The sequence below is a fragment of the Ischnura elegans genome, chromosome 6 (assembly GCF_921293095.1).
Source record: "Ischnura elegans chromosome 6, ioIscEleg1.1, whole genome shotgun sequence".
Lineage (NCBI taxonomy): Eukaryota > Metazoa > Arthropoda > Insecta > Odonata > Coenagrionidae > Ischnura > Ischnura elegans.
Genome location: NC_060251.1, coordinates 42,589,204 through 42,611,959, shown reverse-complemented (window position 1 = coordinate 42,611,959; position 22,756 = coordinate 42,589,204). Strand labels below are relative to the sequence as shown.

Below are 22,756 nucleotides of genomic sequence, written 5' to 3'. Positions count from 1 at the left end.
TACGATACGGAATACAAAAGTTGATCCCTCGATAGGTGTCTGAATTATGTTAGCAGATTAGTCAAAAAAAGAGCTAAAACATTGCTGCTGAGTCAGTTTCCAATAAAGTTGAAGTTTTTCTAGTGACTTAGTATTTTTTAATGAGAAACTTACTTCCTGAATACCCGCGTTCATGTAGATAATAATATTGAAAAATATATAATTATAGTATTAAGGTATTCTACCGGTTGAGTTAAACATTTAAGAATCATTCTCTCTATGCCGTCCCTGCTACGATCTTGGATCTTCTTCTTCAAATCACAAAACGCCCTCTCATTCCATTTATAATCCTATCCTCTTCCTCCCCTTTCTCTTCTACAATGAATAAAAACAATAATGTTGAAGACTTCCGGCACACCCATACTGGAAGGCTTCCCTCCGATCAGCTTTTGTTTTCACTGTCTCTATTACCGGTCGTCGTCAGCAAGTCACAGTGGGGCACCATTGTCGTGAACCAGCCCTGGACGATTGACAACCGGAATATTCAAAAATATTTGCACTGTTAGATTCCCAGAGCGAAAAATTTGAGGAGAGGGTTTGGAGAGGCGGTAGATTTATGGGGGGGGGGGTTCATGAAGAAGGGATCACATTTGAGATCGAATATCCCTAACATTCTAAAGAAGGCTTCAGACTTCTACGACATAGGAATACAAAAGTTGATACTCGATGGGCACTTAAATTATGTTGGTGGCTCAGTAAAAAAATAGCTGAAACGTGCTGTGTCGGTTTCCAATAAAGTTTTCCTATTGGCTTTGTTTTCTTGTAAAAAAATATTGAATTCACCTCAGCTTTTGTTTGCAATGAGTCACTTACCGGTCGTCGTCAGCAAGTCACAGTGGGGCACCATCGTCGCGGTCCAGCCGGGGACTAAGGGCTTTGACAACCGGAAGATCCCAAAAGATTCGCCGATGCACTGTTAGATTCCGGCGGCGATATCCATTGCAGCTACCGGACACTCGCGACTGTCAACAAAAACACACAAGGGGGAAGGCGCCTGAGGGAAGGCACACCAGACACTCTAGAGGTAATAGCGACGGTTTAGAGGCGAGCCGTCCGCCCGACTGATTGTGACTGAGTTTAGATCGGTTGGTCTGGGGGGATATCTCAGAGAGCGGGGGGGGAAGATTGGTGGTGGGGGGGAAGGGGAGGCTCGGTCTCCGGCAAAGTGCCCGTCGTCGGTTCCCGCCCAGCCCCAACCAGAGTTGTCTCGCGCCAACCTTCGCTATCGCGCTGCCGGGAGGAACTGGCGGGAGCCTCAAGTGAGTCCGCGTTACGTTATCCGTCATTTCACCAGCGAGGGCGGCTCCTTCTGGCGTGTCTCCGCAGGCCCCCTTGAATGCTTCTGGCTCAACCCAGTGTTGCTGTGAGGGGGAGGGGTCCGGACCCCACCCCCGAAATTTAAATATACTTTACTTTGCTTCATCATAAAAGAAGACAAAGCATTGAAAAAACATCATTTTACTATAGACTTCTTCGAAAAAAGAAGTTTTTCGATTAATAGAAGTGCTGGCATTAGTTTAATACCCTCTTTGATACCCTTTTTCAAAAATTTTCCCCAGTGCCCTTGGTTTTGAACACCCCCTGCCCCCCAAAATATAAAAATAAAATTACTTTTCTTTGTCTTTAAAGAGAACAAAATATTGAAAAACCATGAATTTGTCTTTGATTTATTTGAAAAATGAAACTTGCTCAATAGTGAGAAGTGTTAAAATTAATTCAAAACCCTCTACTAAGTACCCTGTTTTCCAAAAATTTTCCCCCGGACCACACTGGTTTTGGACGCCAAAACGAAATTCCTGGGTACGCCACTGGCTCTAATGCTTTCACGCTGATTCGCCGATTATTTTTTAGGCTCAACACTCCATCACAATACACTTTCTGAAGTCATAGTCTCCAAAAAGCATAATTCATAATACACAAGAAAATGAACTTGTGACGCTGTTGTTCGGTATTAGTTTTTCGTCTCAGTTTACACTATAAGTAGAGATGCGTGAAAATCGCAAATGCGATAAATACGTTATAGATGCGATGTGCGCAAATAAATGCGACATAGATGCGATGACTGGACTTATATGATATTTTTACGCAAATTTGCCTTTTCGACGGCAAAATTCGTACATTTTGTGCCGAGCGCAGTTTAAATGCTCCGCCGACACTAACCGCTTAAAGCATGTGAGCGACTGGCCAGCTACTGGGACTCTTACGTTGGCTGGTGACTCTTACGTGGCCGCGAACTACAAGTGAGCGCGGGCAAGCTACACCTCCGCCTCTATATGTCTTATTCCTTAATTTATTATTGTTCTACAAAATAATTATTTATTTTTTTAATTAAAAATTTTCTGTATTTTGTCATATAACTATGTTTCACTACATTTTATCGTCATCTACCTCATCATGAAAATAAAAAAATAGACGCTACAAAATGCGATAAACTGTTATTGTAAGTGCGATAAAATAAAAATGAAAGTGCGATTTTCACGTATCTCTAACTATAAGGAATCTGCCACGATTCCCTTTACTGTTTTATAACTGGTTACTTATTCATTATAATTTTTTTGATTCTAAATCTTGATTGATAAATGTATTTTTTTAAATTTCTTCCTTCAGTTATCCAGTTCAGTTTCTGTTTTTGGTTATGCTCACGCTAAAAGATGATTACAATTAAGTCAGTTTTTTCATTATTTCATTATTCGCTTACGTTCATTTTACCTGGCATATTTTAATTGCATACTTATATTTCATTTTCAATGCCTCTCTATTTCACAATTGCTTAATTCTGTTGTTTGTTTAATAGAATATTAAATGCCTTAAGCTCACTACTATAGTAAAATTAGTGCCCTTAAGGGCATCGTACCCTGAGCTGATAAATATTATTACTTTTTTATTAAAATGCTCGGGAGACTCGGTCTTAAATTTGCCACCTCTCAATCAGGGGCGAATTCGGCATCAAATTTTGGTGTGGGGGTCATGATCTGGGTCCGAAGAGTATGGAATACCCCCCTGGAGAGAGGGGCGTTCTCCCGTGTAAAATTTTTTGTAGAGAATGCTACGCTCTACGATAAATACAACTCAAATCTCTGGCACGTGTGGGACTTGTAGCCATACAATTGCATTCACACACCCTTTATTCGTTTACAAGGATACAAAAACTATTCAACTTTTTAAAAATTTAAAAAGATTTGAAGAAATTTTCGAGGGGGTCATGACTCCCCTCCCACAATAAATCCGCCCCTGCTATCAATAACCCCCTCCACAAATTGATTCTTCTCCAAACCCTCTCCTCTAAGATTTCTTCCTGTGTACAACCGTGCAACTTTAAAACAGAAATATTCATTAAAACAGTGCAAAAACATGATGTTCCAACGAAAGATTTTCGTGAAATCGTATCAGGATTTCCGCCAGTTTTATTCGTTATACATAAACGTTTCAACGGACAACCCTCCCATTATCATCAGGGTGAATGAATACGTTTGAGTGAATCTGATACCCTGACTGCCAGCATTTTCCCCACCAAAATTTAATTTTTCTTCCGGGAGCTTTTGATGCAAATGATGAGCTCGGATAAGGCATTCACTAAATTTTATTCAATCACCGTTATGATGATGGACGAGGTGTTCGTTGAAACTTAGGTGATTTACAATGTTTAAATCGATTAAAATCCCAAGAAGATATTACAGCACAAAAATATTTTTTAAATGCGTATAAATTCTAACTATCAATGAAACATTATTTTTTGTAAACTTAACGTATGAAAACCTAAAAAAAAAAGACCACTCCTTTTTCCAAGCTAAGAAAAAGAGTGAATCACCTCCAAAATTAATATTGACGGTCGAGGAATCTGATATTTCACGCCGGTATCCTCTAAAGGCACTGAAAGATTGATGGAGGGATAATTTAACCCCAAATTCCTTCGATGATACGCGATATCGTGAGGCAGGAACCTTGATATCCGAAGGGAAAATCTGACCACACCCATTTACATTTCAAGATACCCTGACTGCGTGTTTTTTCCCAGCCAAAATCTCATTTCCTTTCATGAAGCTTTTTGTGAAAACGACGAAGTCAGATCAGGCAATCACCATTAGTATGCACCGGCGATGAAATCTGTTCATTTTCACTGAGGAAATACGGCCGATGCCTGCGTAAACTAATGTTTGCGTCGTTAATCTGACAAACAAAATCGATTTCGGCCGTAAGTCATCGCAACGAATTACGGGTCGTCAAAACATTTACCTGTTCATCAGAATGGAATTTTTTCTTTGACATAATTATTTGCCCTCAAATATATATTACAAGTAGTCCAAAACCATTTTAATCATCAAAGTACTGTAATATTTCCCAAAGGAGAAAAAGATCATGTTATCCGTATCTTTTCAATATCGTCGTAATGCAATAAAATTAAAGTACTTTTACGTTCTTTGTGATTGAATTGATATCAAATAACAATAAGTAACATATATTTTCGATAATATATGTTTGACGTGAGGGTTTTTATAGTCGTGGGTCCAGTGATTATATCAACTAATATTCCATGTAACCGGGGAGGTGAGGTAGGTAGACTACTACCTCCAGTAAGGTAGATATTCAATAGTTTTCGTCTCGTCTGGAAATGAGCCCCCTTCCCTCCTTGATACGCCAATCGAGAAGTACCACGAAATGGAAACAATGTAAAAATGGGGTACATCACTCACCACATGTTATTGTAACAAATGATATAAAGGTAACATGAATTAAATGAGACTACCCTCCAAGTGTATCCGCTCGTAATAGGGTGGTTTCCTATTATTTTTTTATTGCCTAAATCGAAAGATTATTACTCCTGGAGTGCGCATTTCACGCTCTTAGATTTTCGAATGACGATATCTATTTTTCGCGATTAAACGAAAAGTGAAAAATTTCAAGCGTGCGAAAACGCGACGGCTAAGTAGGAATGATGGGAAAATTCCTTGTGACGTATTTCTGGTTCCAGCTGTCGCCCTGTGAGGTGACCATAGGGCGAGGCTTGAGCGCTGATTCGACGCAGGATGCTAGCAGGTAGCTGAGTACCCTGCTAGCAGGTAGCGCTTGGCTTAAATAAGGATTATTATTCCCCTATCAAGCGAAGGAAACTTTCCGAACTTAGGTATTTTTAATGTGTGATTATTAAGAGATGTTTCCCTGAGCTCTGTGCCTCATGCATGCATTAGTAATCTCAGACAATGTAAAACTCCTATTACTCGTATAGAAACTAGGTCCCTGTGACGTCACGTGGAGTGGAATCGCATGGGCGCCAATCTGGTCTTTTTCAAATTTAAAATAGGAGGAATAGAAGGATCAACAACTTTCCTATTTCCACATGGTACCATGTAGAAATAGCAAGTTGTTGATCCTTCTATTCCTGCCACGAAAATATTTTTCACTTATTGTATCCCTAAGGTATTTTACAAATTCTCAACCATATTTTTTCAATCCTGAGTGCATTTCACCCAGTTTTTCAAAGGTTAAAATTGACCGTTGCCATTCGTCTAAACTGGGATTTCTAAAACCAAATAATGTATATATTATGAATACACTAATGGTGGGTAAGGAATCGCAATCAATGTATTTCGTTTTCTTTGATGAAGGAAACTACCCTATTCCGGAAGAATTCAAGAAATATGGAAGGAAACGATTTGTATTTAGAACTTATTTTGACAAAAGGTAGTTCATGAATAAAGAAATAGCACTCAATGCCAATGAATCGGGGAATAACCACTATAAAACCGATTTTTCGGTTAACTGTAGCCAGGGGTGGTCTTGTGTGATTGAGGGCCCTCGGCTTGGGCTCACGATGGGGCCATCCTTACCGGGGGGGAATCGGGGGTCCTCTCCCTGAAAATGTTAGGAAAGTAAACCCCCGGAAATGGATTATGACACTATTCTGGCTCTTAAAAACTAGAAAAATGTAAATAAAAATGGCAATTTATTATGAAAAGTGAAAATTACCACAGCTTATAAAGTTTGATAACTTATAATGCTTCCATGATCTATTTAGTGAATTCATTCCTTGAAACTGCTCTGAAATCTAAAAAAAAACCTAAAATAACCTTGTCGAAAATCCATTCAAAAAGCATAAGTTTTTATATCTTCTGACACCTTTATTTTATTATACAATATTGTGTTGCGAATAAAGCAACTAATGAAAACGAATTGTTATCTAAATGCAAAAAAAAACATTGCTTCAAGTAATCTGAGTTTTATTTTATTACACCTTTTATATACGCTTCGCGTTAGACGCGAGCGTTGTGAGGGCCCTCCCTCGGCGATAGCCGACCAGCCGACTTGGCCAGACCACCCCTGACTGTGGCAACCATTTATGGGAAGGAAATAGACAAACTTCTTTTGCGTTTTTTCTTTCTTCAGAAAAGCTAATGAGCAGCAGCAATTTTCAGTGGGAGAATCTGAGGCCACTGAGGATTTTAGCCCGAGAAGGAGTCAAGGAGTCGACGGTCAAATTACGATGTGCCATCGTTACCCAGTAACTGGTTACCGGTAGAATAAATATATAGCGATTATCCCTCAAAGAGTTTTTGTACTTTCTATACCCATATTATTTTTATTACCCGGGACCAAGTTCAGGGAATTCTTGAGAAAATCACTTAGGTTAAAATCAAAAGAATGTTACCGACGGGATACATCATTGGTTGAAATACATTTTAGAGATATTTTATCTACATATGAAGTTCATAAATATAATTTGTATGAATATTATCTACAAAAGGAAACTAAATGGATATGGGGAAATTTTTCATTCAAAAGCAGGCAGCCCTTAGCGCTGCGGTCCGCAAGCCTGTTTGGCTCTCTGCAGCCCTGTTTGAGAAATCCTGTAATAATGGAATTTTAACCCCCACACAGCTGGGGAGTGACAAAGTTAAAAAAAATTGAATTGCTTTTAGAAAAATTTTCTCAGCAATTAATGGGCTATTAAAGATTCATAAGTGAACAGTTCTTGAATGATATGAGTGGGCTTGAAGTTTTACTGTAATTCGTGGAAAATATGATTTTTTTGTTTTATGGCAAATTAAAGGTGAAAGATGGATTTAACTTCCTCCCTTACATTCAATTTTATAACTTTCTCCCATTCCTTGGGTTATGCTTCTTCAAAATTACCCACTAAGAGTTTCACTTGGTTGTCTTTCACTTTTACTTGTTTAAAGCTACGAAAATGCCCGCTCATTTTCTCGCCTGAAAACAAATGAGTTAAGATATGGGTAAGCGCACAATGTAATGTTTACCAATTGCAGTACATTTCTAAGATCGTTGTAGTACGTACTGTAATGGATTGTTGAGTGTTCAGTGTGGGAAATCTGCTAAGTTATGCCCTTAATTAGGTTTTATGTAGGCGAGGAAGCTTTTTTGTATTATTTTGAGTATGTGTTGGCTAGGCTCAGATGTTAATTCAGCCAGCAGTTCTAGAGGGTAGTGATGTTTTTCTGCACATATTTATTGTTGTGTTAATTCTGGTATTTTTATAGCCTTTATTTATTGTGTGCGAGTACTATGACACTTCCAGGAGCGGATTCATCGCAAGAGATCTTTTGATATTTCTATGTTAGATAAATTCTAGGGCACAGTTTACTATTCTGTTTTGGATAGCACTTCTGCTCACAAGTGGGTGTAAGATGAATTTAAGGAGTCATTCGCGAAATGGAAAACATTCTAATGGAATCCGGACAAGCGTGTCTGGTACTCCTCCCATCTGTCAAAATGAAAGTAACGCTTGGGATTCTTCACTACCGCTGCCATGTAAGTGATGTTTTTTCTTCTTCTTGAAGAGATTATGAAATATCTTGGGATTTATTGAGTATTATTTTTAATTTCAGCCATATCCAGGCCATTTGCTGTTATAATAGTTGCGGTGGCTGCATTTTTAACTTACTTCAATTCATTAGACGGAAATTTTGTTTTTGACGACTCTGAGGCAATAGTGAAGAACAAGGACGTCCTGCCAGAGGCTCCTCTCTGGAACGTTTTTCAGAACGATTTTTGGGGCACCCCTCTGAAGTCTAATAGCAGCCATAAATCTTATCGCCCACTTACTGTGCTAACATTCAGGTAATTATCCATGTCATTTTCATTGACTTTACTTCAACACCCAGGAGTGACTATGCACACGAGAAAAGAATGGTGTGTTTGCACTTTTCAGGATTTTAGAGTTATGTTTTGATTCCTGTTATTTATTATAAAATGGTTCTATGAGGAATAATGCTTGTTAATTCAGTATATGACACGCTCTTTGTTCTTCAAAGTGAATAGTTTTTTTCGACTATAGTGTGGATTAACATGTGAATTTACCTCAAATAATTTTGCATGCCTTGTTTTGCGAGATTTCGGTGAAATATGCGTTGATTTGCTCTGTCCCTGCCGCTTATATGTAGAGTTAATTATGGTTTTTTGTTTATTATTGTAGGTGTTTACACCTTAAATTTGTATCATTAATGTTCCTTTTAGACTAAATAAATGACCAACTTTTTTCTTTCTATTTATTTGTGAGCTAGTGATGAGAAAGGCTGTCGTAAATATTTTAATGGTGTTTCCAATTTCGGTCCTGTATTTAATTTCTTAAAATCTATTTTGAGATGAAAAATTGTGGTATTTCTTTCTTCTTGGAACTCATGATGGATTGAAGTAATGTACCAACTATAACCTTCCTGCCAATTCCTGCTAATCTTTCCATGATACATCAATGCACCTATATTTGTATTGCTCGGTATTACAGATTGAACTTGTCACTAATATAAGTAACTCAGCTATTTATACAAATCATTGTTTAGTGAAACAACTAATATGTATTTTCAATAACATTGTCTTCATTGTTAAGTAAGCTTCTCAAGTTTTGGCACCAATTGTGATTTCATGTGAGTTTTTTGTGTGAATAATCCTTTTTAAATAATTTATATTTATCATCAAACATGTCTCTGTATTCTAATCCCCATACTAATCTAATACGTATGATTTATGTTTAACATAACCTACAAAAAGTCTTGCAGAATAACAGATATAAGCAGCTTAGCGTATTGACAATACAGCCTTATGTCCATTGTTCAATTTTAGTAAAATTTCCTTTGCATCTTTCTACTGCTTGCGAAAAATATGTACTATCACTTTCAAAAGTCAGTACTGGCCAGACGTTCATTCATTTTTCCAAAGTCGTTGAGTGAATTGTGCCTTAGGACCCATGTTGTCGAACTAACTTAAATAATCTTGAATAAAAATATTCAATCAATTTTTTTTATAAAACCAACTCAATGAAGCATAGATTAATGTAATTACACTGAAAATACGCATTTTGATCTCACGTTAGATTAGAGGAAAGGAATGAGGCGTCGAGCCAAATCTCAGAATATCTTACTAAGGAGGTAGGTGGGGTCGGAAAATTGCCAAAATTACCTGACGTAAGTAATGGATGCCTCCACAGTCGTTCTGTGAATTTTATTTAAATACATTCAGTGACAACTGATAGTCGATTTGACTTAATCGGGTTGCAACATGACTATTTTACTCTAGCCAAAAGACCCATTTTGCCTGACCAACTACTGCAGATGTATGGACTTTGGGGCATCCATTAATATGGTGGTTTCCTATTATTTTTTTATTGCCTGAAACGAAAGGTTATTACTCCTGGAGTACGTATTTCTTGTTTTTAGATTTTTAATTGACGATATCTATTTTTCTGATTAAATGAAAAGTGAAAATTTTCAAGCGCGCGAAAACGCAACGGCTAAGTATGAATGCTGGGAAAAACCCTGTGTGACGTCGTTCTGGTTCCCGGTGCTGCAAGTGAGTTGACCTTGGGGCGAGGCTTTGAGCGCTGATACGACGCTGGATGCTAGTAGGTAGCAGAGTACCCTGCTAGCTGGTAGCGCTTGGGTAAAATAAGGATTATTAATACCTTATCAAACCAAGGAAACTTTCCGACCTTAGCCAGTTTTAATAGTAGATTATTAAGACATGTTTCCCTGAGCTCTGTGCCTCATGCATGCATTGGTAATCTCAGACAATGTAAAACTCCTATCTACTCGTATAGAAATTAGGTCCCTGTGTTGTCACGTGGAGTGGCATCGCATGGGTGCCAATCTGGCCTTTTTCAAATGCGGTTAAAATTGACCGTTGCCATTCGTCTATAATGGGATTACTAAAACCAAATAATTTTTTTATTGTGAATACGATAATGGTGGGTAACGAATCGCAATCTATGCCTTTCGTTTTCTTTGATGAAGGAAACTACCCAATTATGTGAGTCGATTTAACTTGATCGGGTTGTGCAAGCATGCCAACATGACTACCTATTTTACTCTTGCCATGAGACCCATTTTGTCAAACTAACAAGTGTGGATGTATGGACTCATTTTTGATATAATACTAATATACCTGTCATGAAACTAATGTCCCCCTACATGTGTTTGTGTGTGTGTGATGACCTGAGCATTGCATGTGTCTGCACCATCAGGTGGAACTATTGGATGAGTGGGGGCCTGTGGCCGTATGGATTTCACCTGATTAACGTCCTCCTGCATGCCATCATCAGTGTGCTAATGCTGCCCACTCTGGAGCGACTCTTCCTCACTCCATGCCCTCGCGCTTCACTCCTTGCAGCCCTCCTATTTGCTGTCCACCCCATCCACGCTGAAGCTGTGAGTACTTGTTATCATTGGTTGCATTGTAAATATTCTCGTGAAGATTTGAGATGAGACTTTTCCCCTGGTTACTATGAATTGCGATCCACTCTCAAGCCTCAAGATATTACATATTCATTGATTTTTCCAAAAAAAAAGAATTCTCTTCATCGTCTGGACTGTCTGATACCAATGTTGTCGGTTACTTTATACTAGTCTACTACTCCATGTCTGGGAATACATGAATAATTGCTGAATATTCACCATCCGTCTTCAACTCACAAAAATCAGATGCCAGTTAATATGGGCCAATGATCTCATTGGTTAGAAGGTCTCTTGCTCATGCCAAATGCCATGCTAGTAAGGTAAAGTCCTCCTATTCGAATGCCTTTCGTTTGAGTCTTTTAGAGAAATTGATGGGGCTATTGAGACATGAATAAAAGAACAAAAAATAGTCTGATTATGCAGCTCAAAATGTCAGTGGTTACTTAGTGCACTGTGATCCAGTATTGTAAGTTGGTTAATGTAATCTATAGTTCCATTCAGTTAGGTAATATCATTCATAGAATTGTACATGTATGTCTTTAAGTCAATTTTTCATGTAACCAGTCCCTTGTGAATCAAAGGTCCATTCCAACTTGCTTCTAACTCATCATGTTTCAGACTCTTTCAATGCATTATTGTTCTATCTGTTTAAGCTCTTTATGAAGGGCTGTTGCTGTAGTTGTGCATAATTATGCATTCTTGGGCAAATAAAGGTTCATGCTCAGTTTCAGGAAACAACATTCCTGTAAATAATAATGTAGCCTTGAAGGGAGTTAAATCAGGTACAAACATTGTGCTTCACTTAGGAAATGCATCATGTCATGTAAACTCTCATATTTATATGCATTCCCACAAGCATGTTTGGCAGAAATACAAATGATCCCTTTAATTACAGTTATTTTTTAGTTCTTAGTTTCAATCACGGGAGAAATTGGAATCAATTTCTCTCTTGTAAATTTCTTGAAGAGGCTTTAAAAGAAGAACCAAATAGACATAGCTAGTCTTGTGTATTCCTTAAAAAATAAGAAACATATTCACAAAAGAATTTAGTTGTCGTTTTTAATGATGTAGTTGCAGAAAAGCTGCTGTTAACTGCTGTTTGTCTTGCAGGTGGCCGGCATTGTTGGCAGAGCTGATCTCCTCTGTGCGCTGTTCTTTCTTCTTTCCTTCCTGGCATACTGTCAAGCTGTCGACAAATCTTCATGTTCTCCTGGACAAGCAGTACCAGATGGCTCAATATCTAATGTTTGGCTGTTTATCAGCATGTTTCTTTGCTCTGTGTCTATGTTCTGCAAGGAACAAGGAATTACTGTGATTGTGAGTAAGATCTTTAATGCATAATTATTTTTATGCCTAATTTTATATTTCTAGTACCAAATTTTTATACTGTTACACAGTTCAAATGATGATTTAAATCAGATTGATTTTAAAAGATTATCAACTCCGGTATCGCAAAATCGTATTATTTCATTATGGTTTTAGTAAGTATTTTAAATAGATGTTATTTGCATTACATTCGTGTTGTTTCATTCGTGGTGAATCATTCTTTTAGGGATTATGCAGTGTGTATGATGTGATAGGTGCTAGTCAGCTAGATCTTGCCTCTGTATTGGAAAAGAACCACAAAGGAAAAAATGGCTCCGTGCACTCAAGAAAAAATCCTCTTCGGAAAATACAAAGATGGCATCCAATCCTTGTCCGTCACCTGATGCTCCTAATCACCGGCATTGGGTTGCTGACTCTTCGATGGAAAGTCATGGCATCATCTCCACCTGTTTTCCACCCTGTTGACAACCCTGCCTCATTCTCAGATAGCTTTGTGACTCAGGCAAGTACCTCTGAGCTCATACATGCTCAATTCTTTTATACAAGGCACCCATAATAATGATTTTAGTATTTTTTAGTTCCAGGGCTTGAAGTTCAGAGTTATTTTATTATTTAAATTCCAGGGCTTGTAATTTATAGTTTTCTCCAAATTTCATGTGCAGCATATATGTATACATACATATATAGTGAAATACGAAAGTGAGCAGGCGATTGCTTTTTACCTTGCAAAATTCCAGATTTTTCGTCCAAAATATATGTAAACAAATAACAACGTTGAAACTGAGTTAAGAACAAATTATAGAAAAAAATGTACAATAAACGTTTCCGGCAAGTTTCAACTTCATAATAAGAACAGTCTGCCAACAACTGGATTAGGAATATAAACTTGGAAAAGTCAAGTTACTAGCCGAAATTCAAGGAAATATTTTTTACAAATTTGTTATGAACAAAATCAACTATACCATTTTTCTGAACTGATGGCGGCTGACCTTGAGCGTGCTCGAAACCCACCCATTCTTCTAGCCAATCACAGGAGAGCGATAGTAGAAAGTGTGTAGGAGCCCGCAGTCTTTCTCCAAACTCCGTGCAGTGCAGATCGCTCTCCAGCTAGCAGTGTTGCCAAATTGAATAGCTCAGCGTTCGTCCGAGAATCTTCCGCAGCCCCCGAAAGTACCGTTATTCTCAAGGCTGGCAACGCCGGTCAGCCGGATGGAGGGGAGCGGAGCGGAAAAGGGAAGGGGATGGAGGGGAAGGGAGAGGTGGAAGGGGCAACGCTTCTGATTGGCTACTTACTATTTTCCACCCAGCCACCATCAGTTCGGAAAAAGGGTATAACTATTATATCCACTAAACGTAGCAACTCATTCTGCTTCAGAATATATTTTTGTAATTCGATACTCAATCATTTTTTTCGTATTCCCATTATTTTTGGAGTTACATATTTTGAAAAATGGCATTTTTTACTAAATTGTTAAAAAACAGTTTTTTCACTTTCAGCTCCAATTTCTTCTAAATTAAGCATTTTTAACTATTCAAACTTCTATGATCCATTGATAATACTTTTAAAAAAAGAGAACTGCTGTTTTTTTATCATTGAACTGCTATCATTTTTTTAGGATGGTGAATTTTCACTGTTTTTTTTTCGGAGTAAACAGCAAGGGTTGGCCTTATTTTTATTGTGACTCGCTCAAATGTCATGTTACTTATTTTTTTATTGTTTTTGAAGAAAGGTATATACTTTAAAAATAGCCTTATAATTGTTCCTTGAGAAATGCATATTTTTCCAACTATTTGGCATTGAAACTCTCAAATATAAGCTAACCATTAAAAAGCACTAGCTCAGTCCACATCAGTGATAGAGGAAATATAAAAGAAGATATTTAATTGGTTTATTATAAGTTACAACTATGTATTTTGCAGTTTTTTATTAAGTGCATTTTTTTTCAAATTATATGCAAAATGAATTATTAAAAACATTAAGTTTTAATCAAAAAACTGTTACTTTCAATTGTGAACAACTCGAAAAATATTAATTTTACGAATAAAATGTAAAGAATATTTTTTCTTAGAATTGCCTTCTCCATCAATTCCTATAGTCAAAATTTAATTTAAAAATTTTATATTTTATGAAAAATTTTATGGTTATAATTTTTGCTGCCCTCGGTGGCGGCGACGGGGTAACGTCCTCGCCTGCCAAACAAGAGGTCACGGGTTCGAGTCCTGCCTGGGTAGGTTTCACTGGTCCAGGGCATGGTTGTTTGTGTACGTTTAATTGTTACATTTGTTGAGTACCCCGGTATAAAATGACCTATAAGAGCTGTATCCGGTGGTTTGAGAATAAAATAAAATGATTATTTACTGCCAAAATTTCAAACAAATTGATGGAGTTTGAAAAAATTACTAGCCAAAGTGCTTCATTTCCTGGACTATAAGGGTAATCTGAGAGAATGAGAGTGGCAAAAATGATTTCGTAGTATTACGTATTAAAGGCTAAGTTACGATTAGTTTAGATAGGATGATATGAAGAGTTACCTGAAAAATCTATTGTGCCATCCATTGGTTACCCGTAAAGCCCCATGTCCTCGCTAAAGGTCAATAGGTCATCTGCGAGTAAATTCCTAACATCTTTGGGATCCAAAAATGCTGAGTGTAGGTGTGTAATTCAGGTCTGCATGATGGATACTGGCATAAAAGATGAATTGTTGTTTTATCATGTTCCTCTCACCATCTGCATTTTGCTGTTTCAGCAAATCTCAGAAATTGTTAGTCTAATCACCCAATATGTAGTGGCTTGTTACTGTACCAACTATCGTTCCATTTTGGCTTCTCTTTAATCGCAGAAGTCACTTTGCCAGCCCTGGTATATGAGGGCTGTATATTATGCATTGCCAAAATAGCAGGTCAAAACAATATTTTACCTAAGTTTACATGCTGGGAGTTGAAGAGTTTTGGGGGCCAGGGAGTCTAGCTGATGATTTGAAAATGTTGACAAAAGATTATGTGTACTATTTTGATAACTTAAACTGACTTATGCTTGGCGTTTTGAATGGATTTATACTTTTTTAGCAAATCTTCTTCATGATGTCTGTACCTGGTGTTCGTCAATGCTGAATCTTTGTCCTTTCTCTTCCTCCAGGTACTTACTCACGGATATGTGTGGGCATTGAATGCTTGGCTGTTGCTCTGCCCAGAATGGTTGTGTTTTGACTGGTCCATGGGCTCCATTCCCCTGATCTCATCTCCCACGTCGGACCCTCGGGCCTTGGTCGCTCTTCCCATTTTCTGCTTCATTATGGTTGTCCTCGGAGCTCAGGCATTCCTCCATCCTCAGCCCTCACATTCCAACAGGCAAGCCGCTTCTTTTTTTCACTTTTCTTACTCTTACTTTTCCCATCACTCTTAGATTATAAAATTTTTAAGATACATTTCATTCCTAGAGAGTAAAGAGTCCTAGGGACTGCACTCAAGTACTCTTGTGCATTGCTTTGATGCATTAATTTATCTATATGCTATAAAGCCCCTTAATGACCACTCACTCATTCATTCACTCATACAAATGTTTGGGGTGAATGAGACAAGATACGACAAAAAGTCTTATGAAGACTGACACCCCTCTAAAATTGTCTGAAACCCCAGGAAAAATTATGAAAACAATAAATTTCCAATTATTTATCTGTCTATTCAATTAAAATTGAGGGTGGGGATTAGTTTTTAAAAAATGGCCACCAAAATCCAATGGTGACACAGCGATCATAGAAACAAATAATCATAGCAACACCTTTGTTTATGCAAGCCAAAGAATCGAAATTGGATAAGAAGATAAAGGAATTAAAACAAAAAAATTATAAAGATAAGGTAGGAAATTTAGAGAGTAATTTTTGAAATGTCTATGTCTTTACGTCTTCTTTCCACATGAACAAACATTTGTTTACATCAAAGCTCATTCAAATGAAAAGCGGAGAAATATAAAGTAGGAAATTACTTACCTATTGTTTTTGGTATATTACATCAAAAGTGTGGTTGTTATTAATTTCATAGTTAACAAGTGCACATAATGCCATTTTAAAAAGATGATTCCTGCTGTTGACTGTAGTTCGTGTCTTGTTGGTGATACACGATTGTAGTAGAAAGACTTTTAAACAAGACTTCCATAAAATATAGGTAGGTAAAAATGATTTTATTTTTATTTTTTGTGATGGCGATAACTACTTTTTATTTTTGTTTACATTCTTTTTTCCGTTAATGTCCTTTTTAATGTGCAATGTTACCCGTGAGCTGATGCATCAAAGGTGGTGAATAATAAAATATGGAGGATAAATGCAATTGAAGGTATTTTTTATTCAATTATTTGTCTTGCAGAAATCACGTTTCCTTGATTGACTAAGTTATTCAACTGTAAACATTATCGAAATCTTGACATTCACAATGTCTTGTTCACTAAAGGCTGTCATCTGCTACTCGCCAGATTTATTGCGCATTGCGTTTGATATTAAAGCTTTATATTTGTGAGTTGAGGTATTTGTGTATCCCGATTCATTAAAACTTTAAATAGAGGTATTTCTGAAGTGAAATCATTCGCAATCATGGCAAATAATATTTCGATAAAATTCGTCATACTAGCCCCAATTCATGCTAAGGAACTCCATCTGGCACTTTTGCACTAGATATGGATATTCAGTTCCTACGTAATTCTATTGTGTGTACCATCTCTCTCTAATGCTTACAAAGGGAAACATCTGTCACATCTTATTCATATATCAAGAATATGGTTGAGTTATGTGTAAAATAATTAATAAACATGTTTTTCATTGTAGTACGGAAAGTCGCTATGTTATGATATTACGTATGAATTGGGTGTTACAGTGGAACATGGTCCCAACGTTTTTTGTGTTTGAATTGAATAATTTAGAGACTCTGTCAGACTCGTAGAAATTTATTTTACTTTTTTAGCCCCTCAGAAAAACGTTTCCCTTCTATAAATATTTATTTTCATATTTTAGCCTATGTACCATTTGCTCATTTTCCGTGAAAGTGGATTTATTGCTTATACCTAAGCTAGCCAACTTAAAAGTAAATGATCCTTTAGTAACAAGTGGCAAGCAAAAAGTGTAAGACCTCCCACAGTGACCATACAGGCCACAGGCCTTTTTCGAGGGGTCTTGAGGGGCAGAGCCCCCCCATCGAGCTAAGTGAGTCTATGACATATGATTGCTGTAGCTTCACATATTTCTTCTCATGTTGGTCTGATCATAGAATTTATTAAATTTGGAAATGCTGAAGGTAAAATGCACTTATAAGTTAATTGCAAAGTAACATTTCAATTGTACTAAAAAATTGGAAAAACTAAAATTCTACTAAATTTCAATAGTAAAGAGTACTTTTTATAAGATATGTTTGGCTGCCAACTTTTCAGAGATGGCTCATGTGGTTTAAAATGAACCATTTCATTACCATCATCCATTGGATGTTGTAAGTGTCTCATCTTGAACTGAATCCATAAAATTATATACATATTTTCAGAGTCCTAGCCATGGGTTTGGCACTTTTGTCGGTTCCTTTCCTGCCTGCATCCAACCTGTTCTTCAGAGTTGGGTTTGTTGTTGCTGAACGTGTTTTGTACATTCCCTCCGCTGGATATTGCATAATTGTTGTCCTTGGGCTTTGCCATTTGTCCAGCAATGTGTCTCCCTCTCAAAGAAATGTGAGTATGCCCCGGCTAATGTGTCGTTACAAATAACCTACCCTTTGTTCTTGCCTTTTGTTTTCTGCGTGTCTGGCTTTCTTTGTGACTAATGATTTTTGGATTAATTTCTCATGCAACCACTCAACAAAGTTTACCATCAATATTCGGAGAAATAAAGTATAAGTATGTAACGGTGTGTTTGCTTACTTTTGTGGTATGCTTATGAAAATCAATCCAGTGTTTAGAAGAAATGGGATGATTGACGCTCAGAGGAATTTGAAGATTACATCACCGTCATCATATTTGGTCTGCTTTGAAGATCATTTCAATATATTGGAGTATGTTTACTAATTTTTTATGTTATTTGCAAGTTGGCATAATGACGCAAAGAACCAATGGCTGCACGATTAGTCATTAATCCTCTCTTATATCTACAGTGGTACCTGTGACTCACTCAGGTATATAAATAGGAGGGAACACTCAAAATTAAAAATTGGTTTTCGTTATTTAAAACCAAAAAGGTATGAATGAAAAACACACACGCCAAATTTTAGAGCTCAAATTCGATTTTTAACCGAGATAAGTAGCTTTGAAAGTCCGCTAGGAGCTTCGGCCACGCCCACGGCGCGAAACGTATTTCTATTGGCTGACGCCACGTGACGTATGAACCTCATGAATGTCGTGAGAGTAATGCTTGAAGAAGCCGTAAACACTCTGCGTTCGTGGAAATAGTGGTCAAAAGTTTATCGTCATGGCGAAACACAATGTTAATTTTGTTCTGGCAGATACCAGAAGTGTACTGACATTATTAACAGGGACTCTGGACAATTTTTTGTTTAAAAAAGAATCATTTCATTGAAATGAAACTTCTTAAGATGAAATGTTTACACTTTTGAAAGAGACAGTAATCACGGAAATTATCGTGGATGTTTTAATTTGTGGACTTACCATCACAAAATCCTTTACTTATTATCTACTGGTTTTTAGTTTCCAGATGTAAATTGTGAAGTAAATGAACAAATGTGCTATAACACTAGCTGTTTTCTTACCCAATGAAAGGAGGAAATTCGGGGTTCTCTTAGTTTCTTGTAGAATTAGCATTCAAATTTTGTTGGAACAGCATTTTTTTTAAGCAGATGTCTCGCTTTGGTCCACCTATGTTCCTGATAAATGTTCAAGTCAGTTTCGTACTATGAAAAATGGTAAACAATTGTCATCAAAATGAAAGAGTAACTTGTGATTGGGATTTTTACATGAAAATATCCCTAAGTTCACTTATATTTACATCAGAGTTACACGTACAGTCACTTTCAAAAGTTTTAGGACAAAGTTTGTGGCACCACTTCTGCTTCTCAAGGAAATTTAGTATCCTATACTCCTTTCGTAGTTATCTGCTGCATTCCGATGACATTCCGCTGGATGACATTCCACATGCACACAAAGGGACAAATTATTTTATACTGCAAATTTATCATTCTGCTTCTATTTATGTAGGGTGTAATGATTAGTTAGTGAGCATTTACAGCATACTTACACCGGTTTTTACCCTTAGTGGTTAAAGTAATTATTATATGATTTTTGTCATATGACATGACGGCCGTGACCAGGGTCGCCGCGGCGGTGGCCTAGTGAGCAACGCTTTGAGCTCGAATAGTGAAGATTGAGGAGTCGGGAGTGTCTCTCATAATTTTTTGTCAGCTCCTTTTCCTGCTTATTAACAGGCTTTTTATAATCGCGATTTTGCTGTATTTGATATTATGCTTTTATTATTGCCGATGCGAATTTTTAAAATTAAGAGAAAAATGGTGGATAAAATCCTGTCGTTAGCATTTACGTACAGTTTGAAGTCCGGCGAAAGGAGTCACACATAATTTATTATTTGTCAATTATTCTTTTTCGATTGATGATAGTTCAAACTATTTGCTAGTATTCATTCAGTAAGTATTTGCCTCCGGTTTCTCTGTTTTGTTGTAAGATTTGCAAAGTTATCTGCGTTTATTATTAACTTTTTGTTCTTCTATTTATGGACATGGCGGCACCGGGAGTCAAATGTGCTTATTTCTGTTTATTGTGAGTAATTCGATATGGTAGTGTTCCTGGAGTACAAATTTGAGATTATCATGTATTAGTTTTTACTATTTGGTACATCACCATGTTAACGTCAAAGACCCTTTCCGTTGCAAAGGTTGGCTTTTAATGCGCAAGATAGAGTGAACACCAGGGCAAATATGCAGTAAATGCACACGAAATAATCATTATATCCAACATAAATTGAAGCAGAATGATATATTTGCAATTAAAAAGTAAAATTTCCCGCTGAGTGCGTATATATTTAAGCACATACGAAATTTTTGCGATGTGTGGTCAAAGACAACAAAAGGAGTAATGGAAACTAAATCTCTTTGAGAAGCAGAAGAGATTTACATTAAAATGGCCCTCACACATTCTATAACAGCCTATTTCTGAAGGAATATGTAGTCTCCGTGCAGTGTCACACCACCGCCTTCCCTGGTCTGGGTCGTTTGGCACCATAAAAAATACTTTTTTGGCGTTTAACAAGAGGTAAATTCACATCTCGGCACACAACAATATACATAAGATTTCCTGCCACTCATTTTAAATTATCCATTTTATCTAGTATTTACTTATACTCGAAATAACGTATACGACAATGCACTCCTTATGCAAGCAATGTAGATATCATGAGGTTCACACGTCATCAACATGGCATCGCCCGAGAAATACGTTTTTGGCGCGGAATTCAAGTTAAAACTTCAAACTGCTCTACTGGCGAAATTATTCTGCGCTTAATGGTAAAATTTGGTGAGAGCCTTTCTTACACCCATTGCTTTATAAATCAGACAAAATATTTTGTAGTGTAATCCCTTCTATTCCCAACCACTTCCAGAATAGCTGGAGAGCTGAAATTTGGCACCCACATGGAAGACCAGAAATGATGCAGAGGAAATTTCCGAAAACCAGAAGTGTTTGGCTCCCGCCGTAGTTATGACGTTAAGATGGTGCAAATTTAGCACTTTTTCAGGATGGGCTTTCGGATTGTATTATAATACTCCCGAACTATGCATTCCATAAGGATGTTTGTATTAAATTATGAAAGCTCATGAATGTGGTTAGAATGAATTTTCTTGTAATTTTTTGAGTGGTTTGTTTTTCTGTTCATTGTTGCAAAAAAGCCATCCGATCCTAAGTGTATCAGAAAAAAATTGTATATTTTTCAATACTTGATATTGTATTCAATTTTCCTTTGAAATATTGATGATGGGAATTATGATTGTTTATGCCTACGATGTTTTCTAGTGTATTCCGCTAGTAATTTGTTTACATGATAAAAATTAAACAATCTTTGAATGTCTCCAAACATTACAATTTTCTAAAGACTAACACTCCATTTCGTCAACCTTTAGCCCCCCATTTTCTTTAAACTCTGTATTTCCATGAATCACTATGTTTAACATTAGAAAATGTGAATTATTTCAAATCAGTGGCATCAATCCTCCAGGGAAAAATTAAAAATGGCAGACATTACGTATTTACTCCGGAAGGACATTTAGCTTTTACTTTAATATTCCTAAATAATGGATGTGACAAACATGGTTTTTTGTGTCTTAAGTAAGCTATTAAATTTATCATAGATTTATTATTTAGCATTTTTTGCGGCTTTATAGGTTAATTGTTGCAAAAATGCTGTCCAATCCGACATTTTTTGGCAAAAATTGTATTTTTTCCCAGTCCTCAATATGCTAACTCTTTGAGATATCAACAATGGGAATACATATTATTTTACTACCAACTTTAAGGTGGTTTTCTTGATCCTTAGCAGTTCGTCATTCAGCCTCTTTAAAATCTTTAGAAAATTAACAGTGTGAAATCATGCCTGGGTAGTTGCATAAATTAAGAGAATTTGGCATCATTTCTGATCTGGGTGCTAACACAGGAAAATGTCTGAAACAGTGTGAATTTCACAAATTAAGTTTTCTGATACAAGTGGCATGGAAAGCTGAAGAGGGCAATGTTCTTAGCACATCCTTGTTTCTTGCTTAATTGTTCATTTTTTCAGCTGTTTTCTATCTGTTGGTTTTTTGTGAACTTCCTTACTTTCTGTGTTATTGGGCAAACAGAATGGATTACATATTTTTTCTGATAAATCAATCATGAAACTCCATTTAAAATCAAGTATGTAGATACTTGAACTTAAGTGGAGCTTCTACCCAGCTGTTGACAGCCTTTATACCTGTTTAACTAAATTATGGTGCACGGCTAATACACATTGTATTTCAGTTGCCTTGAAAAGTTATTAATGCCAATATTTGATGGTGTCTGTTTTTTCTGTCCCTAATTTAGCTGCTATTGGTGATGTATGTGTGTTTGTTGATGGTGCTGGGCATACGAAGTGTTGTTAGAAGTGCACAGTGGCGTACTGAAGAATCTCTCTTCATATCCGGACTAGCTGTTTGCCCACTGAATGCCAAAGTCCATTACAATGTTGCCAGGAATGCTGCCGATAGGGGAGATCGTGCATTGGCTCTCTATCATTACAGAGAAGCAATTAGGTAATGATCATTTTTTGGCTGTATTTATTGTGTAGAGAGGAATAGCTTTACATTATAGTGTCAATAATGCCCATGTCTTAAATCCAGACTGCCAATAACCTGTATTTGCCTCTGAAAAATTAGTCACAGTATGTACAGAGGCCAGATCCGATATTTTCATAAAATTGGATAATACATATTAACTTCTACTGCCAATGCCCTAAGTTAATTTTTTTTGTAAAATTAGGTGAATTTCTGAAACAAATGCCATATAACACCAGAATGATGGTTACAGCTGTTTTGTTAAGAAACAATGACAACTATAAACCTGAGCAGTATACAAACAAATTTTAATTCTTATATAATGAAATAAATGATTTTCCAATTTGTGGAAATTGGAAAAAAGTAGGACACTTGTGTACCTCCCTAGCACTCATCAAAGTGAATTTCTGGCTATGTGCATGATAGTGGCAGAAAAA

General features: G+C 36.8%; 2 protein-coding genes across 3 annotated transcripts in view; one reads left to right on the top strand and one right to left on the bottom strand.

Moving 5' to 3' along the window:
* The window catches only part of LOC124160582 (xaa-Pro aminopeptidase 1-like), a 154,522-nt gene extending 153,297 nt beyond the window's left edge, over positions 1-1,225 (bottom strand). The window contains exon 1 of the mRNA XM_046536466.1: positions 853-1,225. Within this exon, the coding sequence (XP_046392422.1) occupies positions 853-886 (34 nt within the window). The 5' untranslated portion in view covers positions 887-1,225. The remainder of the gene's footprint in view (positions 1-852) is intronic.
* Positions 1,226-7,270: 6,045 nt separating this feature from the next.
* Positions 7,271-22,756, top strand: part of LOC124160581 (protein O-mannosyl-transferase TMTC4-like) — a 33,282-nt gene continuing 17,796 nt past the window's right edge. Inside the window, exons 1-9 of one of the 2 annotated variants that reach the window (XM_046536465.1) lie at positions 7,271-7,476; positions 7,571-7,803; positions 7,881-8,112; positions 10,508-10,691; positions 11,829-12,035; positions 12,271-12,546; positions 15,181-15,392; positions 17,565-17,745; positions 22,090-22,298. In XM_046536465.1, the coding sequence (XP_046392421.1) occupies positions 7,680-7,803; positions 7,881-8,112; positions 10,508-10,691; positions 11,829-12,035; positions 12,271-12,546; positions 15,181-15,392; positions 17,565-17,745; positions 22,090-22,298 (1,625 nt within the window). In that variant the 5' untranslated portion in view covers positions 7,271-7,476; positions 7,571-7,679. Of the gene's footprint in view, positions 7,804-7,880; positions 8,113-10,507; positions 10,692-11,828; positions 12,036-12,270; positions 12,547-15,180; positions 15,393-17,564; positions 17,746-22,089; positions 22,299-22,756 lie in introns of both variants that reach the window. The other variant, XM_046536464.1, reaches the window with a different exon arrangement.